At 41.2% G+C, this 26,832-nt stretch overlaps 1 protein-coding gene across 8 annotated transcripts in view; it reads left to right on the forward strand.

Annotated features, from left to right (window-relative positions):
- Positions 1 to 26,832, forward strand: part of DMAP1 (DNA methyltransferase 1 associated protein 1) — a 308,165-nt gene that overhangs the window by 91,619 nt on the left and 189,714 nt on the right. For 3 of the 8 annotated variants that reach the window (XR_010859253.2, XM_067140526.2, XM_067140533.2), the window contains exon 1: positions 11,322 to 11,688. The exons of 1 other annotated variant lie outside the window; for it this stretch is intronic. Coding sequence is in view for 2 of the 7 variants with exons in the window: in XM_067140526.2 (XP_066996627.2) it covers positions 11,595 to 11,688 (94 nt within the window). In the remaining 5 variants the exon portion in view is untranslated. Of the gene's footprint in view, positions 1 to 11,321; positions 12,170 to 12,515; positions 12,617 to 26,832 lie in introns of those variants that run through there. 4 more of the 8 variants (XM_067140529.2, XM_067140527.2, XM_067140532.2 and 1 more) reach the window with 4 other exon arrangements.

Genomic DNA, 26,832 nt, shown 5'->3' on the forward strand with positions numbered 1-26,832 from the left:
AATTCCAAACACAGAAGAAAAGTCATACTAGCAGGAGATATGAACTGCAGACTAGACAAACCCGACATGAAATGTAGAGTTATCCTCACATTTCTTGATGAAGAAAATTTCAAAACATAAAACTTATTTTGCCCACAATGGAAGTAGCACCATCGACCTGGTATTCCATAAAGGAGACGATATACAAATTCTAGAACAAAAGGGATTGTGGACTTCACCAGTAACCCCGCTGAGAAAACACATCCCCATACAGACCAAATTCTCACTCAAGATTCCAAAGAAAGTTATAACAACAAACGTAAAAATCACCGTATCCAGAAAGATAAATTTGGCAGAACTAGAGAGAGTATTAGGAAATGTAACTGAAGCAGAAAAGGCAATCAAGGAGAGTGATTTAAACAAAGCCCTAGCAACAATCAACAATATGCTAAAGACAAGTATAACCCACAAACCGAACACAAGAAAAGCTCAACCGTGGTTCGACAAGGAGTGCTACGCAGAAAGACAAGTCACATTAAATGCGCTGCATAAAGCCAAGATAACATCAAAACCAGAAGACCTACAAATATACGGCGAAAAACGAAAATATTACAAGAACCTACTAAAACAAAAACGTACTCAATACATAGAGAAAGAAGGTGTAAAAACAGCTGAAGAAGTAATAAAGGACTCATATGTAGCCATCAGACCCAGAAGATCATCAAGACCTAGCAACGTAGAAATAGGAACCTGGAAAACGCACTTCACTCATATTCTTAACAATGCAAGGAAACAAGCGGCGTACGAAATTGAATAAAACAACCAGCTTGAAGCGATACCTCCCATCACCAAAGCAGAGGTGTTAGACACTCTCAAAGCTACAAAATGCAAAAAAGCCGCTGGACCGGACGGGTTTTATAATAAGCACCTTAAAGAATCCGTGCAGTATCTAGCAGAAGTATGGTCCAAACTGTTTAATAAATGCCTATAATTAGGAAATATTCCCGATAAATGGAGAAAATAAACAATTATAACCCTCTATAAAGGGAAAGGTGAAACCAACGACCCAAACTCATACAGAGGAATCGCTCTAGAAAGCAATATCTTCAAGCTGTTAACAAGAATCCTAACCAACATGATAGTTGAAGAAGTAGACCCTAAAATGCCAGAGGAGCAATTTGGATTTAGAAGAGAAAGAGGAACCTTGCATGCAATTCAAAACCTACTCAATGACATAGAAGAATCACAACGGCTTCACAAAGGACAATTTTATGCCGTCTTCATAGACTATACAAAAGCCTTCGACATAATAGACAGGAAGAAACTAATGTCAAAACTCCAGACTATGATTGGAAATACTCCCCTTACAGCTCTAATAAGAAATATTCTGGCATACAACCAGATCACCATAGAAGATGCGACCACTAAACAAAGGAAATCACCCAAAATAATGGAGTGCTGCAAGGTGATCCACTCAGCCCCATACTATTCATTATTGCCACAGCGGATGTAACAACAGCAATCAGAGAAAGAGCGGAGGATGCAGTGATCTACATATATGCAGACGATATGGTCCTAGGGTCAACAAAGAAGGAAGAGCTCCAACACGCCTTATCAGCGCTGGCTGAATGGGCAGGAAATAACAGTCTGAAAATAAACTGGACAAAAGCTCAACAGATGGTCTTTCGGAAAGGCGGACGAAATGCAGCAAACGACAACGTAGAATACGAAGACGGCAAAGTGGAAATAGTAAACTCATTCAAATTGCTGGGAATAACCTTGCAAACTACAGGGACGTTCAGACTACACATAAAAGACAAAGCAGTTGCAGCCATGAAAGCCATGTACGACATCAATAATCTACAGCATTTATCCTTAAAAACAGCTATGCGTCTATTTGACACAAAGATCCTACCAATACTCACCTATGGAATCCACTTTATATGGGAAAGACTAACAAAGAGAGACCTGGCCACCATAGAAGGAGTTAAGGCAAAATTCCTAAAGACCATAATGGGCGTCTCAAAATACACGCGTTCCCGCCTAACATACGAACTAGCACGGGAACCCTTCCTTATTGAAGAACTGAGGATAAAACTACAACTGCCATCTACAAAGAATGTAGAAGCACACCTAGCGGAGAGGCGGAAGGAGAGAGAAGAAATTCCGCTAGAGTTCTCCAGCACAGATGCCATGTTGGATCGAAATTGGACGAACGCCAACTAGAAGCTAAAGACATGTGCTAATAAAACTAGCAGTACACGGGTACCACCATAAAATATGTAAAAATATGTCTTATCACGACCCAAATGTAAAATGTGTGTTCGCTGTGTGTGATCAGTTCTGTGACATATATCACATCACAAGATGTAAATTTGCCGACGATCTGGTAATCTAGTTCAGCCTTCCGTCACTTGACGACATTTATTCGGCATTAAATATTACCCTTAAAGAATTTGGTCAGTGGCTTCTGGCGCATAATTTTGAAGTATCCTTAGATAAATGCCGTGCGGTGATTTTCTCCCGGGCTCGGCGTACGGCTCACCCACCAATCCGATTCCAAGGCGCCACGATTCCGATAGTCCCGTCTACCAAATATCTAGGTATTTACCTTGACCGAAAACTACTTTGGCACGCCCAGGTTAACTACCTGGTGGGCAAGTTACTCCCCCCCCCAAAAAAACACTTTTTTTGCATTACTACAGCGGTCTTGGGGAGCTGATCCCACTACGTTACTTCTCTTATATCGTAATATTATTCGTTCCTCATTGGAATATGGCTCGGGGTTTCTCGACATGGCGGCTAAGCAAAAACTTACCAAATTAGATTCGATTCAGGGCCAGTTTATTAAACTGTGTTTAGGAGTATTACCAGCATCACACAACAATGCAACTCTAGTCGAGGCGGCGGAATTTCCATTGACCTTGAGGAGAAAAATTATCACCACCAAGCTTCTGCTACAGAAGTTCTCTTTAAACTCTCATCCTCTGCTACCTAAATTAGATTTTCTAGTTCGATACTTTCAAGAGCAAGGTACCCCGCTACACCGTTACCCAGCGTTAGCATGGGCCTATCATCAATTTAGTTCTCTTCGTACGTCTATCTTGCGTAGCCCGTCCCCAGTTCATTACATTATCCCTTTCCAGGCTAACTATCACGTTCCTGATATGATATTGCCTACGTCTGGTAGTGACCCTATTGTTGGTCCGGCCTGGACACAAAGTGCTAGAAAATATGTCCATCGGAGTCAGTCTCCAGATGTTCATTCATTCGCTCCAATCTTTTATACTGATGGTTCTAAAATTTTCCACCCCACTGGGGTGGGGGCGGCTTTCTGCTCCCCCGATTTAAACATTTCTAAACAATTTGTCATTCCTCAGGCTATATTTATGGCGGAAGCTTTCGCTATCCGTCAAGCTCTACTGTACTTTAAATATTCCCAGCTAAATGCAGCAATTATTGCTTTCTGACTCATTGAGTGTACTACGCGCCATACATAATCCCAAGTCCCGCTCACATTGGTACGTTCAAAATATTCGTAAAATATGTTTGGATCTTCATCTACGAGACAAACGAGTTACCTTAATCTGGATTCCGGGTCATTCAAACATAGCGGGTAACGAATTTGCGGACCGTTTAACTCAGGCAGCCGCGCATGTTCAGGGAGTGGTGTATCATTTGATGTTGCCGTTCATGGAATTTTGGAGTAGTTGTCTTTCACACATGCGCCTGCTTTGGCAGACTAAATGGAGTGATCCCGCGTGTCGTATAGGTCGACACTTGTATTCTATACTTCCGACTGTCCCGCGCTCTCCGTGGTTTCTGAAACACCCCTATACTAGACGTCAGATTACTACTATTATTCGTATGCGACTTAACCATATGTGTACGCCGGATTACTTATTTCGCATGAAATTGGTAGAGTCTAATCTATGCACTTGTCGTACGTCGGTGGCTACGATTAATCATATTTTATTTCAGTGTCCGTTATTAGAAGTCAGCAGGCGTAAATGGTTACAACCTTGTTTTCGAAAACAATTCGCGTTACCCACGAAATTGACGTGTTGGATATTAGATCCCACTCCATCTTCGGTAGCTGCTCTATCCAATTTCCTTTTTGACAACAAAATATTCCTGTAGTTTATGTCCCTTCCCCTACTCCTTATGTGTTGACCCGGTTTATACGTGATTTGTAGAAGTCGCCAAGTACCAATCGTTTTGGCGTGAAGCCTAGTACCTTGTGTCCCTGTGTTTTGTTTTCCTGTGTGTAGGTTTTGTAGGTTTTTTGCTCTATAGGGATGTACTGAAACACTATCGATAGATGTCTCACGTGTAGTACCCGGTATGCGCTTGTCGATCGTCATTTTTTTGTATGTGTTTTTAATGGAAGTTACCTCGTTAAATGCTGAAGTTAAAGATTTAATATATCGTTACGACAACAAAGACGACAAGAAAATTGTGATGCCTGACTAATGCTGTGTCCCAATGTCCCAAAATCAAGGTCGACCGTATTCACACCATCAACTTCCTAAGCAAGATGCTTTCCGTAAAAAATGGTTGCATGCGATTCTTAGGCAGGACCTACGAAATAAAAATATGACTCCTAATATCAAAGTCTGCTCTAAATATTTTACAGTTGAAGATTATGTCATTACTGAAACTGGTAAGTAAGCTAATTAGTACTAATTAAGAAATAATTTTGTAATAAGGTAGTACATTCTTTAAAGTTAATATGACCTATTTCAATAATTTTAGGCGAAAGACGAAGGCTTAAGGAGAACGCTGTACCTTCGATATTTTCATGGTGTGGCACCGGTACCTTGGAAATAATTCCGAGAGCAAGAAGATATAGAAGGAGGAAAACAGCCATAGCAGCGTGTGCGGTACGTACCCTGAATCACACAGTGACCTATAATTTGACACCGGAGCACCATCAATTTCAGACTTCCTGAACAGGAAATAATTCATTACTTCCAAATTTGAAATTTTTATACCGGTATTTGTCTTATGGTCCGAAACAAGATCCTGAAACTCGTGCGCTACACGGAAATGAAGTTCAGTGGATGTAGCCCCAGGCACTGCTCCAATGTCGTGCCTTATGTATGCCTATAACCGGAAAAGAAAAGAAAAAATACCGTATTAGGAATGTTTTCAAAATGCTATTTGTACCTTAAGAATTCAATCTTAACAAAAACACTAAAAGAAGGAGTTGCTGCATTTATTCCTTACTGGTACCTTTCAATCAACTCTTGCATTTTTCCGAATACTTTTTCGCCCCTTTTCTTTAATTCTGCTTCCAAATCCACAATCGTCATTGCACCTATACCATTTCCCGTCTTGTTGAAAACATTAGCAGAATATGGTAACTTCATTTTAATGCAGTTAAAACAAAAGTTTCGTTTCGATGATCGCAAATGTAGGAATACTCCATATACGTCTCATGTAAAACAATCGAGCAGCGGAAAGCGCATACCGGGTATTACCATTACGCAGCCTAGCGGGCAAGTTTTGCGTGATACATCCCTATTCAAACGTACCTTTAGCATTAAAGTTTCCGCATCTTCTTTTCTTTCTTCTTTTTTGTTTGTTCTTGGACTCTGCGCAGCGCACTACGTCCAGTCACTGGGTTGTTTTAAACTTCACCAATCAAAGTTTCTGTTACAAAAAAGGATAGATTTGAGGGTAGTGGGAAACGGAAGTACACACTAGTGTATTGGCACGGGTGGCCCAGATTGGTTGCGCAGTAGATGTTAGTTTTCCCTCGTCCTGCTCGTGACGTCATCACAGGAGCACCGTGACTGTGTAGATACAACCGCACGTGTATCTTATATCGTTGTTTATTGCTGTCTGTCTTATAACGAAATGATTTCCACGTAATATCTATACGTAATTTCTTTTCGTAAATTGCTGTTGGTTTATATAGTGTCCTACTGTATTTTGCGTAGTGTGTGTGTGTGTGTGTGTGTGTGTGTGTGTGTGTGTGTGTGTGTGTGTGTGTGTGTGTGTGTGTGTGTGTGTGTGTGTGTGTGCCGTAGTTCGTTTCTGTGAAATCTCTGTTAAGTTGCCGTGTTTCGTGCAGTGAGGTGCACTTATTTTTTTTTCGTTAGTTGCGTGAATAGTGTAATAGTAGCTGGAATGAAATTTCTGTGTTCATAGTATCATTGCGACAGAAAACCGTACCGCAATCTACAGCGACACCTGATTGTTCAGCAGAGGGATTTCGATACCTCGCCGGCTACATCGCCTTCCGTGGAAGAAAATATGACAGGTCAATGGGAAGTCCCACGGGGGAAATGCTTTCCATTTCTTCTGGTACAGCCCTTGTGGGATGAATAGTGGTTATCTCGGGGAGGTCTACTCGTTCCATCGGAAGAATGGTAAACCAAATAAAGGAATTTGAGTTAATTTTCACGGACACTTACGGAGGTTCTGAACTGTGACAAAAAAAAAAAAAAAACACGGCACTTAACGCCCTTGAAAGGCCTTGGTCTGCCCAGCGACCGCTGCTCAGCCCGAAGGCCTGCAGATTATGAGGGGTCGTGTGGTCAGCACGACGCATCCTCTCGGTCGTTATTCTGGGCACCTCAATTCTAATCACGTAGGCTGAGTGGACCTCGAACCAGTCCTCAGGTCGAGAGAAAAATCCCTTACCTGGCCGGGAATCAAACCCGGTGCCCCCGGGCGAGAGGCAGGAACGCTACCCCTACACCACGGGGCCGGCGCTAAACTGTGACGCATACCTAATATTATACGCAAAGTGTGTCAAATAATTAGCAGTAAAATCCTCGCTGTACCACAAGAAATAGTAAAAATGTATGTTAGAACGAGAACATTTATACGCATACGACTAATGAACATTCGGGAAAGAACTGAAAAATTCATAGCAGCTCATCGGCGAAAGGCACGACAGTGGATTTCATCTTCAAAAGCAACCACTTCATGACATCTGATCTCACGGGTAGGACTGCTTTGTAATTAAGTGTTTTTCCTGTTCTTTCTTATTCTTTAATTTAAAAAAGTAGGAATATCTATGCATGGTTTCGAATATGAACTTACTTTTGCTGCTCTTATAACATGCATTAAGCTTAAAACTCGATACCTGTGGAAGTAAATCAGTATATCGTATGTTAACATACGGTAGTTCCATTACGAAAGTTCTGCTGTCAAGATTTAATATTACAAACATTTCATATCTCTAAATATTTATGTTTGCAGATTTGAGAACGCGTAACCTTCCTCAAACTAAATAGAGGAACTTGGAAATGTTAATAAATTTCAAGCGTTGGTCAGTGCACCATCACATTACATTTATGCCTTATTCGTAATAGAAATAATGAAAACTTACTATGCTATACTCTTTTTCACTCGTATAAAAGCAGTAATCTTTATGTCTGGTCTGCAATTAGTTCTGAGAGACTGTAATGTTTGCTGGTGCTATGAGATTCCTACTGATTTGCGCGCTCTGGACTCGGCTGCTTTGCTCCTACTGTGACGTCATTTCGTTAACCAATAGCAGCTCGTTTCGCGTTGGGCCCAACCTTTAGTAGTGTTTAAGAACCTTGGTGTATTGGTACGGGTGGCCCAGATTGGTTGCGCAGTAGATGTTAGTTTTCCCTCGTCCTGCTCGTGACGTCATCATAGGAGCACCATGACTGTGTAGCATACAACCGCACGTGTATCTCATTTCGTTGTTTATATATGTCTGTCTTATAAAGAAAGGATTTCCACGTAATAACTATACGTAATTTCTTTCCGTATATTGCTGTTGGATTATATAACGGCCTACTGTATTTTGCGTAGTGTGCGTGTCGTAGTTCGTTTCTGTGAGATCTCTGTTGAGTTGCTGTGTTTCGTGCAGTGAGGTGCACTTATTTTCTTTTCCTTAGTTGCGTGAACAGTGCAATAGTAGCTGGTGTGAAATTTATGTGTTCATTGTACAGTATCATTGCGATAGAAAACTGTGCCGTTAATGATTCACCGACTGAGCTCGATAGCTGCAGTCGCTTAAGTGCGGCCAGTATCCAGTATTCGGGAGATAGTGGGTTCGAACCCCACTGTCGGCAGCCCTGAAGATGGTTTCCCGTGGTTTCCCATTTTCGCACCAGGCAAATGCTAGGGCTGTACCTTAATACCTTAATTAAAGCCACGGACGCTTCCTTCCCATTCCTAGGCCTTTCCTGTCCCATCGTCGCCATAAGACCTATCTGTGTCGGTGCGATGTAAAGCAAAAAAGAAATCACTGCAATCTACAGCGACACCTGATTGTTCAGCAGAGGGATTTCGGTACATCGCCGATCGTGAAAGAAAATATGACAGGTCAATGCGAAGTCCCACTGGGGAAATGCTTTCCATTTCTTCTGGTACAGCCCCTGTGGGATGGATAGAAATATAATCGCTGGGGGGTAAACCAAATAAAGGAATTTGAGTACATTTTCAGGGACACTCACGGACGTGCTGAACTGTGACGCATACCTAATATTATACGCAAAGTGTATCAAATAATTAGCAGTAAATTCCCCACTGTACCACCAGAAATATTAAGAATGTGTGTTAGAACGAGAATATTTATACGTATACGACAAATGAACATTCGGGCAAGAACTGAAAAATCCATAGCAGCTCATCGGCGAAAGGCACGACAGTGGATTTCATCTTCAAAAGCAACCACTTCATGACATCTAATCTCACAGGTAGGACTGTATTCTAATGAAGTGTTTTTCCTGTTCTTTCTTATTGTTTAATTTTTAAAAAGTAGACTATCTATGCGGAGCCTCCGTGGCTCAGACGGCAGCGCGTCGGCTTCTCACCACTGGATACCGTGGTTCAAATCCCGGTCACTCCATGTGAGATTTGTGCTGGTCAAAGCGGAGGCGGGACAGGTTTTTCTCCGGGTACTCCGGTTTTCCCTGTCATCTTTCATTCCAGCTACACTCTCCATTATCATTTCATAGCATTTATCAGTAATTAATAAATCACTTTGAGAGTGGCGACCCCATTGTAGTAATAGCCTATATATGGTTCATTCATTACATCCCTGACCCGCCCAAAGACTGGAAAACAAGTTGTAGGTTTTCCAGGACTATCTATGCATGGTTTCCAATATGAACTTACTTCTGCTGCTGTTATAAAATGTGTTAAGCTTTAAACTCGATACCTGCGGAAGTGAGCCAGTATAATTATCGTATATTAACATACGGTAGTTCCATCACGGAATGTTTGATGTAAAGATTTAATATGACAAAGATTTCATATCTCTAAATATTTATATTTACAGATTTGAAAGCGCGTAACCCTCCTCAAACTGAATAGAGGAACTTGGAAATGTTAATAAATTTCAAGCGTTGGTCAGTGTGCCGTCACGTTACATTTACGCCTTATTCGTAATGGAAATACTGAAAAGTTACTATGCTGTACTCTTTCCAACGAGCTAGAATAACATAGAGGGGCTGTAAGCCTGTCATCAGCGCTCCTTGCTTGGAGCAAGTTGATGAGGGGCAGCCATGTTAACGGTTGTCAAAACAAAGCGAATTGGCGCGAGAGCATATGTTGAGGTGACAGGGAGATCGTGCATGCCAATTTAATTCCCTAAGTTTTAAGAAGTGAAAATAGATTCTCGCTTTCAAGAATGCCAGCCGTAAGCTCAGCGTATGGTTGTTCTAATCGGAGTAATAAAACCAAGGATATATCGTACTTTAAGTAAGTATTACTGAATTATAGCCGAGATTCATTTTTGTAATTTCTGTTTGTAATTAAATCCATTTTATTGTTTACTTAGCGAAAGTACGGATAGCCACGGTAATTATTTGTCGAAGTTTGTTTCAGATTTCGTTTAAAGAACAAGGAATTAACGGAACAATGCGTTGTGAGGGCGAAAAGAGATAAATGGTATCCCATTCAGTTCAGTTGCTTATGTTCTGTACATTTCCAGCCGTATTTAATTTTCATTCACATTTACAAATAAAGGAAATGGAGCGCCCACAACCAAGAAAACGTAACCACAAAAAAAAAAAAACACTTATTTCGTTCAAACGTACACTAAGTATGGTAAATACAGTATTTTACTGCTATTTTTGAAATGTATACAGCCTTTATTGTAGATGTCTGTTGCCTTGGTTTTTAAAACTATGTCACACTTCATAATGGACAACTTTCAAGCTTACCTTTCAGCTAGTAATCCCAGTATGATTTGGTAATGGGAGAAACATGATATCCCCCCTATATTATAATAAATAATGACACTAAACGATTGTTGTGGTAAAGTATTCATGGGCCGCCTCTGTGGTGTACTGGTTAGCGTGAGCAGCTGCCACGCCTGGAAGCCCGGGTTCGATTCCCGGCTCCGCCACGAAATTTGAAAAGGTGCACGAGGGCTGGAACGGGATTCTATCAGCCTGGGGAGGTCAGCTGAGTAGAAGTGGGTTCGACTCCCACCTCAGCCATCCTCGAAGTGATTTTCCGTGGTTTCCCACTTCTCATCCAGGCAAATGCCGGGATGGTACCTAACTTAAGGCCACGTCCGCTTCCTTCTCCCCCCCACAAGGCCCTTGTTCAGCATAGCAGGTGCGGCCCTCCCTCACATTTGTATCCCCCGACCCAATGTCTCACGCTCCAGAATACTCTCCTTGAGGTGGTAGAGGTGGAATCCGTCGCTGAGTCCGTGGGAAAAACCAACAGATTAAGAAAGGAACACAGTACTCATGAGGATGCAATAATTTTAAAAATATGAACAGAATGAGGTTCTAACCTATTGTATGTCCCTATGATATTTATGTCCATCGTTTTTATTCTAATTTACGCTTAACCACAACAGCCAAGCAGGGTAACGCTCTTGTTCCGATTTCGAGGCCTATTCGTATGTCACTGTGCGATGATTTCGAACTACCCTACAATCAACTGATCGTGCCGCAATATGATGAAGTGGCGGTATTCGCTTTAATGCTTCAAACTATCGGCAACGGTCTTTAATTCTCCCCCAGTGATTCTAAAATGCGTATTTTCTACACTTTTCGTCATTTAAAGGCCATGCCCCCTTGCTTGTGTGACAACAGGAAACATGGCGGACTTTCGTTCTATTAGCTTCACCCAGGCAGCGCTTCCGCCTCTCTATGTTATTCTAGCTCGTTGACTCTTTCTCAATCTTATAACAGCAGTAATCTTTATGTCTGGTCTGCAATTAGTTCTGAGAAACTGTAATATTTGCTGATATGAGATTCCTACTGATTTGCGCGCTCTGTGCTCCGCTGCTTTGCTCCTATTGTGACGTCATTTCGTTAACCAATAGCAGCTCGGCTCGCGTTGGGCCCAACCTTTAGTACTGTTTAAGAACCTTGGTGTAATTGGAGAGGTTGTGTAGGAAAGAGACATGAGGAATATTCGAGGACGTTTCCGCATCCTCTATCTTTTGGCTTGTTTTTAAGATACGTGGCTGGGTATACCGCTCCCAAGCGGAGCCCATTAAATAACCTAGACAAGACAACACAAGATGTAAAAACAACAACAAATATCTATGCGATTATAGCAAAGACTAAAACGGTCAATATCAATAACTTTTTTAATGCACATTCGTGGGCTTTTCTAATAATAATAACTCACAAAGAGCCCAACACAACATTTGTATGAAGAGGAAGAAGAAGAAGCGAGAAAGAAATAAAACAAATGCTAATGCGGTAAAAATTCGGTGTTTTATATCATTTGGAAGTGGTGTTTGGTGTAAGTGTGGAAGTACATTTATTACTTTTGGAACCGAATTTGTTAGGTGCCTGAATAATAAGCATATATGAGGTTAAGCCTGTAGTACACGGTGAAATGTTTGTCAAATTCAAGACTGTTTCAGGTCTTCACAAGTTTACTTGTCAAATTGCTTTCAGTACTGGACAAGTCTTGAGAAGTCTTCAGAATTCTTGAGAGTGAATTAGAATATGTCCTAATCAATCAAAGAATTACCAAGTCTTTGACATATTGGGATTTCCGGGAATCAAAACAACAAATGGTTTCGTCCCGGCATCGTCATGACCGAGGGATGTTGTGTGTGTCTTTTAATTGCTAAGTATGAGGTACATCCCTGCCTATATTAAGTGGACTCCGTAGAGTACCACAGTAAAATTAATAAAACGGGAGCGTACGAGGAGATTGCAAGAGAAGTATCTCAAAGAAGTGGACAACTTTTATATTTATTACAGTTCAATAACCTGTAAGTAAACACTGTCAGAAATGATCGATTTTTGACCATCTTCGTATAGTATTTTTATTATGGAATTCGAAATATGTTTTCACTTAATAAGATATGAATGTCCATGTCCATTGCTATCATTTTTATTCAATTAATGCGTGTAAATGCAATAAAACATAACCTCTGCAAGTTATGCTATGGCAAAATTTATTTCAAGATGACTACATTAATATTTTTACCATGTAAATTATGGTTTTTTTCGTGTTTCCTAACTTTTTAAGGATAACCCCCAGCTGCTGTTTGCTTTTCTTCCATGTTAAAATTTGACAACTTTCTTTGTGGAGTATTGAATTGAAAGAAAAATTTGATTGTGAATAACAGGCATTAGGCTCTTCCCCTGTGAAGAAATGACATTTCATATAATGGATTGTTTCTAATATTTTTTAAGATCGTCGTATATCTCACCAGGTAAGTAAAACAAGATAAAATATGAGAAAGAATCACAGACAATGTATTGTATGATAATTATTAGACTTTAATATTACTGGTACTCATATCAGAATGGTGTAAATTTTAGCCCCTTGTGAAGACTAGGGCTATATGCAAGTACATTTGGAAAATATTGAGTAACTGCTTTATAATCCAAAGTTTTCTTATGGAAAACTTTGAAATTGAATAATGCGTGGGAATGTCACAACACGGTTTACTCGTCTTGCTCTTGTTAAAAGAGAGCTAATAGGTAGCTTTGTTCATTATATGCTATGTGTATGGTGATACAGAAATGTTAAATCCTTTATTCATTCAGTACTCCGTGTTGGTGGGGGACGCTGACGAAGAATACACCCACGGTATTCTCTGCCTGCCCTAAGGGGTGACCAATGGATGATCAAATTAGTACCGTGAGGCTACTTGTAATTAGTACCATCATGCAGCGAACACCATGGGTCGCAGTTACTTGCGCGTAGTACCACTATGTTAGGTACACACTAGGTTTGTGATTAGTAGCGAAAGTATGTGAATCAGGATGAGGGTCTTACAGTACCTGTGATTCGTACCCCTATATGAGCGACACCATGGTTCTGCCCTGCCTATGCTTGCTTCCCACTATGTGAGGAATACCACAGGATAGTTTGGGTCCCTGTGGTTAGTCCATTTACGTGAGGAAAGCCATAGGTTTGCGTTGCCTGTAAATAGCGCCGCAATGTGCTACTTTTGATTAGTACCGCAACATGACGAATAGCATGGTTCTACTTTCCTAGCGATGGGTGCTGTTGTGAGGGGCCAATGACCTGGATTTTGGACCCGTTGTGCATTATTACTGAAGCTTATAAGTCCCATGCTGAATTTATTTTTGTTACATTACAAATTTTCTTTATTTGAAAAACACAAATTTTTGCTATTTTGTTACCTCCCTCAGTGCTGACACCTGGGGTAGCCCACTCCCCCTCCTTTCTATGCAGCTGTTGTTTGTCTACCTCTTAATGCTGCTTCTTGATAAGGGGTCAGGGATGAGATGAATTTATGTGGCATATTAGTGTTGGCTACTGAATGCATGATTCGAAGCAGTGTTATCGATTCATTCAAGTGTCCGAGTGAATCGATTCACAGGAACGGCGAACTCACGGCACACGATTCAGCTTATTTCCAGCGGACAGTGCTGAGTGGCGCACTCACTGGACGTTGACGGGGAGCCGAGCTTCCGCTGCAGCGAGGCAGTGAATCATGGCACATTGAAAGAATCGTGAACGAGCGCGGCTCACTGAGACACAAGATACACACGGCTCCTTATCGGCTCAGTGGACACTGGCGGAGAGCCGAGCTACCGCTGCAGCGAGACATGCAGTGAGCCATGGTACACTGATGGAATCGTATGCTATAATGGACTCTCGAGCTCAGCTCATTTGAAAATAATACCCATTTGCATTCACTGTCCTCTTCTTACAGGGAGGTTTAAATAATAGATGGATTTATTTGCAGTGTTAAAAAAGGTAGTCAAAACATAATTCTGAAGTAGCTAGTTAGTAGGTAAGCTATTAGGTTATACTATTCATTAGTTTAATGAATCTTAGTATTATAACTTAGTTGACATTTGACAAACTCGACTCTAGCCTGCCCAATGACTATGAGTCATGCTCATGACCACTCAAAGTACCTGTTTTATATTGGGAAGAACGGCTCAGTATTCTCTCATTTGATATGTCACATCGTTGCACAAGACTTCAATCATACGTGGACAGACGCATTAACTTAACCAACAGTATGTTGAATCAGAAAACCAGCGGGCTACTGTACATCTCGGGTAGCCTGTACAAAATATGATGATTTAAAAAAAATTCTCAGCTGATAGAAAATTACATACTTTCAAAAATGACTGAGCGAGTTGTCGTGCGGTTAGTATCGTGTAGCTATGCGCTTGCATTCGGGGGATGGTGGGTCTGAATCCCACCGTCGGCGGCCGTTAAGATGGTTTTCCATAGTTTCTCCATTTTCACACCAGGAAATGCTGGGACTGTACCTTAATTCAGGCCATGACTGCTACCTTCCTAATCCTAACCTTTCCCACCCTGCGTCGCCAGAAACCTTCGATGTATTAGAGTGACTAGCATTTTTTTCTAAGAAGGGAGTTCATAGTATGAAGACCAGATGGCAGGTGCGAGCACTGAATGCTGTTGCTGCTGTCTTACCAGCACATACTATACAGATGCAGTAGGAGCGGTGACTAATGTGCCGTGAATCGGATCACTGTATCGATTTAGTGTGAACGGAATCAAATGAATCGAATGTCCCATTACTAATATTTATATGACCGGATGCCCTTCGTGATGCCAACCTCAGTTGAGAAGCTAATGAAGATGAAATTAATGATGGTGAATGAAATTGGGTAGGCCTAAGTAGATAGAAGGAATTGGCTGTGGCCTATGAAACGGAACTGTCCTGGCATTTGCCTGAAAGTGAAAATGCAAAACCACAGAAAACCCTTAGGACAGCCGATGGTGGGGGTGTGAACCCACGCATCTCCTGAATGCAGGGCTTTGCTCCATAGCTGTAGCGTGTTAATACACGTGACCATGCCACTGGACGTATTCCATTTCTTAGCTTGTTACTCTGCTGTCATACTTCTTTCCTCTAGTCCAAGTCTCTGACCCATTTAATGAAGTGGGAAGGAACACAGTCTTATAGATTTGTAACTTGGTCTTCTGTGACATTTCTTTCGTGCTGACCACCGAGCTCAATAGCTGCAGGCGCTTAAGTGCGGCCAGTTTCCAGTATTTGGGAAATAGTGGATTCAAACCCCATTGTCAGCGGCCCTGAATATGGTTTTCCGTGGTTTCCCATTTTTTTCAACAGGCAAATACTGAGGCCGTACCTTAATTAAGGCCACTGCCGCTTCCTTCTCACTCCTAGGTTTTTCCTGTCCCATCACCATAAGACCTATCTGTGTCGGTGCGTCTTAAAGCAAGTTGTGAAAGTACAAAAAAAAAATATGCTGACCAAGCTTTGACTCAGGTGGTAATAGATGACATTGGCTTTGTATGAAAATCCACAGCTTGTTTCCACTCATTTGACCGGGTCAGGATTGGAATGAAGCCCCCATCTAGCGGCGAGGATAGGAATTGTGCCGGCTGCCGAAGCCTGTCGCACTCCTCTGGGGCAATGATTAATGAATGCTCGAGCCCCACTATCGGCAGCCCTGAAGATGGTTTTCCGTGGTTTCCCATTTTCACACCAGGCAAATGCCGGGGTTGTACCTTAATTAAGGCCACGGCCGCTTCCTTCCACTTCCTAGGCCTCTCCTATCCCATCATCGCCATAAGACCTATCTGTGTCAGCGCGACTTAAAGCAAAAAAGAAGATTAATGAATGACAAATGAAATGATATTGGAGAGTGTTGCTGGAATGAAATGTGACAGGGAAAACTGGAGCACCCGGAGAAACAAACTCTGTTATTGACTATGATGATTATGTTTGTTGTTTAAAGGGGCCTAACGGCTAGGTCATCGGCCCCTAATGGTATGAAGTGCAACGAAATGATATAATAATTAAAACTTCAAAATGTATCCACTGACTAGAATCTAAAATGAATGAGATGAAAAAAGCGACCATGAATTCTAAACAATCAGTGCATCTAATTCACAATTTCTTATTTTTGGAGATGTTGCTTTTGTTCCAAAGGGACCGAGTCTGTTGGCCATGCGGTTAGAGGTGTGCAGCTGTGAGCTTGCATCCGGGAGATGGGTTCGAATCCCCTGTCAGCAGCCCTGAAGATGGTTTTCCCGTGGTTTCCCATTTTCACACCAGGCAAAGGCTGGGGCTGTACCTTAATTAAGGCCACGGCCGCTTCCTTCCAACTCCTAGGCCTTTCCTATCCAATCGTTGCCATAAGACCTATCTGTGTTGGTGTGACGTAAAGCCACTAGCAAAAAAAAAAGAAAAAAAAAATCCAAAGGGGTTCAAAATCCAGGTCACCAGCCCCTCATGATAGTACTAATCACTGGTAAAGCAGAACTGTGGTGTTTCTCCTGTAGTGGTACTAATCAAAGGTAACGTAGACTCATGGTGGTACTAATCACAGGTAATGTAGACCCATGGTATACTACTCGTAGGTATCACAAATCCATGGTGTTTTGCACGTAAGGGTACTACTCACAAGCAATGCAGACCCGTGGTGGGACTAATCACGGGTGCTGGTATTCCCGGAGTGTTCTTCACATAGTGGAACTAGTCATGGGCTACGTATACTAATGGTGTCGCTCACATAGCGGTACTAACCACAGGAAATGTAGACCCAGAGTATATCACACATTATGTACCACCCACAGGCAACACAGATCCATGTTGTTCCTCATATAATGGTACTACTCTCAGGCAATGTAGACCCATGGTGATCACCACATAGTGGTACAAATCACAGGCAACGTAGACCCATGGTGTTCCTCATATATTGGTATTACTCTTAGATAACACAGATCCATTCTGAACACAGTGGAACCAACACATTCGAGTGCTGCGCTCGACACTTACTCACACTAAATACTTGTCTGTGCAACCGAGCGCCTGCTCCCACGCCTCGGTAGAATGCTCACGATGGTACTACTCTCAAGCCGTGCCCAGATCCGTGGTGTTCCTCACATAATGGAACTAATTACAGGTAGTCTCATGGTTCTAAGTACATCATCCCTTGGTTGCCCATTTTAGTCATCTTTTACGACCGGCAGGGGATACCGTGGGTGTAATCTTCATCTGCGTCCCCCACCCACAGTGGATCGTGGAGAGAAGATGGAAGGGATCAGACACTTCAGAAAATGAAGTACCAGACAAAAGAGGACAAGGGCCACGAAGGGCATGAAATTGAAAGACTCCCTAGGCCTTGAATTCTTTAATACCACTGAGGTTGAAAAAGAACAAAAGTTGACCACGGGAGGTCAGACAGGATAGATGAAAGTTAGGAGCCTATTGATTCTGTGTTTGGTCTTAGCATCTTCAGAAATTACTGTGACCATATAGTTGTAAGAACCGACTTGCTCCAGTTGTTCTACCTCTCAGTTGATGTTGATGTCTTCTTTGCCTCAAACCTTCATCACTTTGCTCTTAGAGGTAATAACCTCATTCTTCAGCTGTACTTGCCCACTCAATTACTGCCTCTTGTACACCTTTGGGATTGCTGTTAATTAATACAATGTCATCTGCACCAACCAAGCTCTACAGGTACACAGGGCATAACTGCCAGTTGCCCACTTTAAATTTCTTTGTTCTTCTTTTACATTGGTTTATTACTTGGTCCATTAAGATGTTAAATAACAGAGGACTTAGGCTTTCTCCTTGTTTCGTGCCCTTTTCCTTCCTGGAGGTTTCATTTTTCTGTCCATTAATCCTGACCATTTCAAAAACGTTAAAGATCTTATCTCAAACTTGAAGGTTCTGAAGGGCTTTCCGCACCTCTTTCTTAGGCACAGAATCAAATGTTGCAGTTAGATCTTAGAATGCTAAGTATACATCCTTTCCATGGCTGTTCATTTTCTCAGCCAACATTCAAAAATGAACTGATATGATCTTGAGTTTGTCACCCAGTTCTAAAAGCAGCTTGTTCTTCCTCTAATTCTTGTTTAACATGTTGTTGTAGATTCTTTTCAATAATCCTTGTGTACAGAGTGGGCGAGAAGTCCCCGTACCCCTGTAAGGGTTCAGTATCAAATGTTATTTAAGGTTATGTTACTTTCGTATTAGGTGTCCAATTTATCTGAATATCCTCCTCATGCTGTAAACACAATTCTATAAGCCTCCATGTTCTTGTTGACATATTTCTGAGCGTGTCCAGCGTTATAAGCTGAAATGCATCCTCAACAGCGTTGTGCAGTTCTTCGTTTGTAGCATAATGACATGCAGATACATACACTTTAATGACTCCTCATAATGAGTTGTCAAGTGTGGTGAGGTCAGGACTTCTTGGTGGCAATTTCAAGGGAGCTTGTGTTGCTAGTGAACCATGACCTGGGAAATGTTCTTTTAGGAACTCGCACACTGCAAGAGCGTAGTGAGCAGGGGCTCTGCCTTGCTGCAACCATATGCGTTTTGAGAGGCCCCTTTCCTCAAGCTGGGGTATTAACCATTTTGTAACATATAAATAATATGCGCTATTCATAGTCCCTTCAAAAAGTACGGTCCAAGCAGATGTTGTGATGTCATCGCTGCCCATATCATTACGTGAGGCGGGTTCCTTTCCAACTCAACTCTGTAATGAGGATTCCCGTTGGCCTACATGACAACATGCTAAAACATGCTAATTCCGGGCTCTATCTGATAACTAGTTTACGAACGTCGGTCGAAAAGTTCTGAACTTAAGGTTCTTTTTAAAGTAATCTCGCTTGTTGTTCGCGGTATACCAAGTTCCAAAGTACGCTTACGAGTTGACTTCATAGGAGATTGTTCAATCGAAGCACAGACTCCAGCACGTTTCTTCTTGTGTCTTCTTCCTTCCACTCCGCGGTCTGTCTTTAACACTGCCTGAGGCAAAAGCATGTCTGTCCCAATCGATAAGTGTTGCTTTTCGCGGTGGAACTTATTAAATCGATCCTGGAATGCTCCCAAAATCTATCCCATTTTCTGCCCTGTGTGTTGTGTTCGTGCACCCGTACATTTGCCACTAACCCCTCTTCACTAGTGTAACTCTTACCGTTCACATCTACCATGGCTTCAAACTAATACTCGGCTGCATCAATATGTATTCCAACACTTGATTCCCACAATTAATAGGAAGTAGTATAACTATTAACCTGCAAAAATAACAGACGTAATATACAGGGTGGCGCACGAATAGTTGACACATTTATTTTTAGAATAAGTTTATTTTTCACAGAACACTAATGAAATTTTTGACACAGGCAGCCTGGAACCTGGAAATACATTGCACAATATGACATGTTCAATTTGGCCTCCACTTTGGCGGATAACCTCTTCGAGACGAGTACGCATGTTTCTGACGACTTTGTGGCACAGGTCTTTGTGAATTTCACTGGAGAGCTGCACAAACCGACCACGCATTTCCATGCGGCTTTCAGGTCTTGAAGCAAAGAGTTTTTCTTTCAAATAGCCCCATAAAAAGAATTCACAAGCATTTAAATCTGGGCTTTAAGGAGGCCAGTAGAATCCACCATAATTGTTGTACTGTGGGTAACGATGAGACATTACACGATCAACACATACTCCCCTTAAAAACTCAAGAACATCGTTAGATGTATGATGTGTTGCACCATCTTGCATAAACCACAGCGTAGGAATAGGTACATGAGAATTCGAGGCATGAATTCATTCTGCAGCATGCCCTTGTATCGCTGTGCATTAACTGTCTGACTGAAGAAAAATTGTCCAATTAACACATGACTTGACAGAGCTACCCACAGATTCACTTTTTCCCCATACATGTTTTTCCCTGAATAATGTCTGGTTTTCTGTAGCCCAAAACCGCACATTTTTTAAAAAATTAACTGCCCCTTTGAGATGAAAATAGGCTTCATCAGAGAACCAAGTGTTAAACAGTATTTCATCTTTATCCTGAGTCCATAAGGCGTACTGCAAAAACTTCTGCCTGTGAAGTGCTGTTAGCTTGTGTAGCACAGACATTTTGTACGGGTACAATTGGAGGTCACCGTGTAACATTCTTTGAACTGAATGGCGCAATATTCCACCCTCTCTTGAAGCCCCCGTGTTGACTCGTGTGGACTGCGCTGCATGGCGACCCTCAGGAGATTGAGCTGTTGGTGCACATGGTCACTTTTCTTCTTTCGCACTGCCTTGTCCTTCAAAGTTTCTGTATAAGCGAAGGGTGGTGTTCCTTGCTGGTGCCCACCTAGTCTGAAATACAACACAAAATTTCTTTTGTGTCACCGTAACACTTTTTGATACTCAAAATCAGATAACTTTTTTGGCCTGCTGCTGAACGGAGAGTTGGCCGTGGTCGGCCATGGCAGAAAGCTCACTGGAATGCAGGCATTTGGAGACAAAGCAGCAGTGTCACCTCTTCAGATATTTCCATGAAACAGGGAAGGCATGCGCGAAATTTTAACAACATAGTACATAAGTTGCATTTTATATTTGCTTTTCAAATGTGTCAACTGTTCGTGCACCACCCTGTAGCTACCAAACTGCAAAAATAACATTTGATACTAAACAGTTACGGGGGTATGGGGACTTCTCGCCCACCCTGTACAGTTTCAATGCTACACAGGAGAGGCATACAGCATGATAGTTCTGGCAGTTAGTTGTGCTTCCCTTCTTGTATAATGATATTATGCTTCCATTCACTTGATATTTCCTCCTCTTTCCAAGTTAATTGAAGCAAAGATCTTAGTCATTTCAAGATCTTCACTCCACCATATTTGATCATTTCTTGAGTTAACATCATCAGCACATGTGGTTTCCACATTCTCATACATTACACAGCTTCTGCTACTTCAGCTTCTGTAATATTATCACCTTTCTTCAGATCTTGCATGGTTATTATCTGAAAAGTCGATTTTTCCATTTTTAAATACTTCCGTATAATAATCCTCCCTACCGAGCTCGATAGCTGCAGTCGCTTAAGTGCGGCCATTATCCACTATTCGGGAGATAGTGGGTTCGAACCCCACTGTCGGCAGCCCTGAAGATAGTTTTCCGTGGTTTCCCATTTTCACACCAGGCAAATGCTGGGGCTGTACCTTATTTAAGGCCAAAGCCGCTTCCTTCCTATTCCTAGGCCTTTCCTATCCCAGCGTCGCCATAAGACCTATCTATGTCGGTGCAATGTAAAACAAATAGCAAAAAAAAAAAAAAAAATCCTCCCAGGCTTTGAGAACTTCCTCTGTTTTAACCTAGCATTACTCGCTAGGTCTTTATGTGTGCTGTTACCCGCTAGTGAGCGCAGTGCTCACCTTTATCTTTAAAGGCCACAGTGAGGAAAGCAACGGGAAACTACCTCACTCCTCATTTCCATAGTATGCCTCTTCAAGGTCTGTCTAGGGAGGTCAAGTCACGAATGCTACTTATGGAGCCACCATATTGGGTCTTTAAGCGAGCGTAACCAAAGGCAAGTGTATTGGAATTTAGAGAATTTCGGTACCGTACATTGAAATAAAAACAATATATCAACTATTTTTCATATAGAATTTAATTGGGCATCTACTGTTCATGTATATATAACTGTATAACACTTAAATGACTTGAATTCAATCACAGATATTTGAATAGGAAGATAATTAACATAGATTGAATTTTTTTTTTTTTTGAAACATGAATAAACATAAAAGCTTATGTCCTACTCTTTTACTTCCTTACAACTTGGTCTTACTGTGTTTCTTACTAATATCATCTGTTAAATACATAATCTTATTGACAGAACATAGAAATCTGTACAGTACATGTGTCATATTATGATTACCAGTACATGAAATACTGAACTTGAAGTACTGTACTTAAAGTGCTAAAAGGCAGTTGTAGTAAATTAACTTCAGCGTTTTCTTTATTAAGAAAGTAATTACCAATACTGCGTTTCTAAAAGGTTACCCCAATATGTTGACAAACACTGAACGCCTCTTGAGTTGAGTGCATTCAATTATGTATGGTAACTATTGTTATCCATTCATATGGTCATTTCTTTGTGTTCTAAGGCAAAAATACTCTGCACATATGCAACATGAGTGATGTTCCTAACTACTCTTAACTAGTTTATTGATAACCTATGCAGCTATATAGTACAAAGTGGTGGTGGTGCTGATTGTTTTAAAAGGAAGTACAACTGGGCAATCACTAATCAGAAGAAAACAAAGGGGTTCAACACCTCAAAAAATGAAGGTATCAGCCAAAGAAAGATGAAGACCACAAAGTGCGTGGAAATGAAAAACTTTCTACGCCTCGAATGCGCTAATGCCGCCGCGGTTGGAAAAGAACAAGTGTTGACCAGGGGAAGTTCGATAGGATAGATGAAAGTGAGAGCCTGACACACGTAAGTGAAAGCAATTTCAAGACTCAGCTAAGGGCCTCATGGTCAAAACCCAGAATAGATTTCCCCTTGTAGGTGGGGGCAGTAGAATAACACCCACGGTATCTCCTTCCTGTCATAAGAGGTGACTGAAAGGGGCCTCAGGAGCTCCTAACTTGGGAGCGTGTATTATTCTTCATTATGTTATAAAAGTAAATTTACTTCTTGGGACGGGATGGTGGGTTCCTGGGCATCGCAATGAACACATCCCTCCTCTGAGATGCACTCCAAGTAAGCTTTCATTAATTTCCACTTACTTATAACATTAGAAATACCAAATACATAATTAGACCCATAAATATAAAACATCGTTCATATAACCATATTATTCTTCAGGAATAATAAGAATTTATAACTTCTTGCACAAGACAGAATTATCTGTAGGTAGCCATTTATCACGCCTACAGTTCTGTACCCACTGAGCTATCCATTGCTTATCTCTAGGGAAGCGAAAAGGTCTAATTCCGTCAGTTGTCTTATTTTGACAATTTGGTGCGACACATTATCCCATTTTCCTTCAAAATACAAGTAATAATTCGCATCATCATGTCAGGCACGCCCACATAACGATGTTTAAGACCCAATATGGCCGCCACTGCAAAGGATTGTGGTAGCGTGACCAGACCTTCCTAGATTGACCTTGGCCTCTTCAGTGACGCCTAGGCTATCTATGATAGCTTTTAGTGTAGCTGTGAAGGATCAAGCCAGCCTTCGGGCTGAATACCCAACACACACACAATGTGCTCATATAAAGTTTGAATTATTCTTAATACGTCAATTTGAGACATTTATTTATTTATTTATTTATTTATTTATTTATTTATTTATTTATTTATTTATTTATTTATTTATTTATTTATAGACATGGTTGAGCAGAGTACTATGGAGCCAACCTCTGCATTCAGAAGACGCATGAGTTCGTACTCCACCGTCGGATGTCCTGAGAATTTTTTTTAATGGTTTCCTGTTTACGCATCTAGGCGAATGCAGGGACAGTTTCTATTCATAGGCCACAGCCTATTCCTTCCACCTACTCACCCTTTCAATTCACCATCTCCATCTTCATTAGCTCCTCAACAGGGGTTGGCATCAGGGAGGGCATTCAGCAGTAAAACAAGTGACATAAATTAATCTCGCCTCATTCCTGACCCCATATCAAAAAACGGGACTAAGGGGTAGACAAACAATTTATTTAGGGACACAAATGCTTAAATTTCAACAAATTTGAGATAGGAGGAGCATGCTTAGTATGAACTAAATAATGCAAACATATAATCCTGCATAATAGGAAAGACAAGTTTTACACATTCAGTCGTCACTCCTGTTGCTTTCAGCTTTTGTTTCTGGGTTTGATAATTTATAGCGGGACCATGTAGCCCCTGTTGGTAATTCCATCCTTTTCTAAAACGAATGGAATACAGCCTTCATTTAATATAATTGCCTCTTCTTCCTTAGAACTTGTAGACTTTCTGTTTCAGAGCTATGATCACTTTCGTAAACCTCATTTGTTTCATTACCATCACATCCGTTGTTTAAATCTACTTCCTCCATCGTTTCACCCAAACTCAAAGGTATCTGATCAGTGGATGCCATTATAACTTGTATAAATTCACTAACAACAGTCACAGTAAGCACATTTAGCATTAAACACAAGCATAAGACAAACCTTGACTTATTACAATGCGCGCAACATGAGTAGCACTGTTACTCGCTATTGAGCGCACCGCTTATTGCCATGGTTAATAATGGATTGAGGGTCTTGGTTTTCAAAGATAATAGAAATGATTGACACATCCCCTTCCTAATAATTTGTTTGAAAGGTATAGGGAATTTCAGAAGTACAGGTCTTGTAAATTTCCAACAAAAAGCAGTATACTATGGAGGTGAGCGCCGTGCTCACAATGCGAGTGACCACGAGTTAATAACTAACTTCTCATACATTGTTTCAACGTTTCTTACTTACTTTTCTTGTTTCCGTCTAATGTTTCTCATCAGAGTCCAGAATCCTTGTTATTACCTCTGAAGTCTTTGTCTATTTCATTTCCAAATTCTTCCCGTGCTGCTTTCGTTGCCTCCTACAACGCTCTTGGCTTCATTTCTTGCCTCCACATCATCATCATCATCCTAAACCATCTCCACTTTCCCGGGTGTGGTATATGAGCCTCCTCCATCTCATCCTGTCCTTGTACCATTCTTCCTCCACCAACTTGTCCCAATCATGACCTCTCAGCAGTACATCGCTCTTAACTAAATCTATCCATTTCCTTCGTGGCCTTCCCTTGGGTCATCTTCCTTCTACCTTTCTGTCAAATTCCTTCCTTGCAGTTCTGTTTACTGGCATCCTCTTCATGTGGCCAGACCATTTCAGTCTTGATATCTGAATCTTATTGAGGAGAGAATCATCTATTCCTACTTCTTCTCTAATTTTCTCATTCCTAATCTTGTCTTTCCTGGTTTTCTGGATCATAGTGCGTAGGAATTTCATTTCAGCTGCCTGAAGTTTGGAATTATCTCTATTGGTCAGTGTTGTGGTTTCGAGACTGTATGTAAGAATTGGTGTATAATAGGACTTGTACAATGTCATTTTTGTTTTCATGGGTATTTGCTCATCCCACAGCAGGTGTCTTACCTGGTGGTAAAATTGTGCTGCCTCCCAATTCTCATGTCTCTTGATAGGATAGTGTTTCTTGGAAGGATTTTTCTTCTTTTTAAGCCTTCTTTAGCAGTTTCATTCCACCATCTTGTTCATTTTTCAATACCATTACCATCACTCTCATACCACAGACTTCATCAGGTGTTTGTAATATGGTTTCTTTAAATACTTTCCACACTGCCTCTACATTGTTCATTCTGCCATCTTTCTGCCAATTCCAGTCAATTATTTACTTCAGCCATGTACAGTTTTCTCTTTTCCTCATTCCTTAACTTGTCAGCATTTATTCTAGAGTACTTCTTTAGTTTTTCCACCTTTGGTGTCCTGAACTGCATCTTCATCACCAGTAATTTGTGCTGTGTACTGAGTTCTGCACTGTGAAATACCCACACTTCTTTTATAGCATTATGTACAGATGATGTATACGTGAAGTAACTTAATCTATTGCACTGCATTCTCCTCTTTCATATGCAGCAGATGTCTTTTTTTTACCGAGCTCGATAGCTGCAGTCGCTTAAGTACGGTGAGCATCCAGTATTCGGGAGATAGTGGGTTCGAGCCCCCGCCGCCATGAAGATGGTTTTCCGTGGTTTCCCATTTTCACACCAGGCAAATGTTGGGGCTGTACCTTAAATAAAGCCACGGCCGCTTCCTTCACACTTCTAACCCTCTCCTGTCCCATCGTCGCCATAAGACCTATCTGTGTCGGTGCAATGTAAAGCACTTTGTAAAAGGATATAATTTTGTGTGGAGAGAAAGTGTTTCCAATCAATAGCTGGTTATCGATGCAGAATTCTATCATTCTATTACCGTTCTTGTGTGTGTACCTCCTTCAACTCCATGATTTCCCATACAGCCAAAACCAACTGCTGCATTATTACTGATCTGGGGGTATTCCAGTCTCCCATTACTATGTTGTGGTCATCATTGTCTCTTGCTTTGTCTGTGATGTTCTGCAAAGTGTAATAGAGAAGTTATTTTCTTTGAGTTCTTATCTTCAGTGAGAGCATATATCTGGATCCATGAGCAGAGGTGGCAACAATTACGGATTGTCTGTAATTATTACGAATTTAACCTCACTGTTACGGCATTATGGTCAAAGGGGAAATTATTACGTAAAAGTGGCATTATCACAAAAAAATCTATGAAAGAAAGGGAAGAAGGAGAAATGTCTAATCCCTTCGAGTATTACTGCTCAATCTTCATCGTTTCAGTGCTGAGAGTTGGCAACGATACTCATTCGATCGTTACTTCCTTTTGTTAATCGTGAGCATTGTGAAATTCTTTGTGAATGAAGGAGCTCCAGTAATGTTCTAAATAATGTTGCATTTGCAGCATTAAGTGTACCTGATAGAAACTCTCCCAATGGAAGAGTTATCAGTGTTGATATGAAAAACCAGACCCTTCAGATCGATATTAAGCGCAAAATGGCTTATGGTTCAAGGGACAAAAATGTCATGACACGGGAAAGGATGCTTCAAAAGAAACCTACATTGAAAAGTAGCTACTGGGAACAAA

Source organism: Anabrus simplex, chromosome 2, assembly GCF_040414725.1.
Source record: "Anabrus simplex isolate iqAnaSimp1 chromosome 2, ASM4041472v1, whole genome shotgun sequence".
NCBI lineage: Eukaryota > Metazoa > Arthropoda > Insecta > Orthoptera > Tettigoniidae > Anabrus > Anabrus simplex.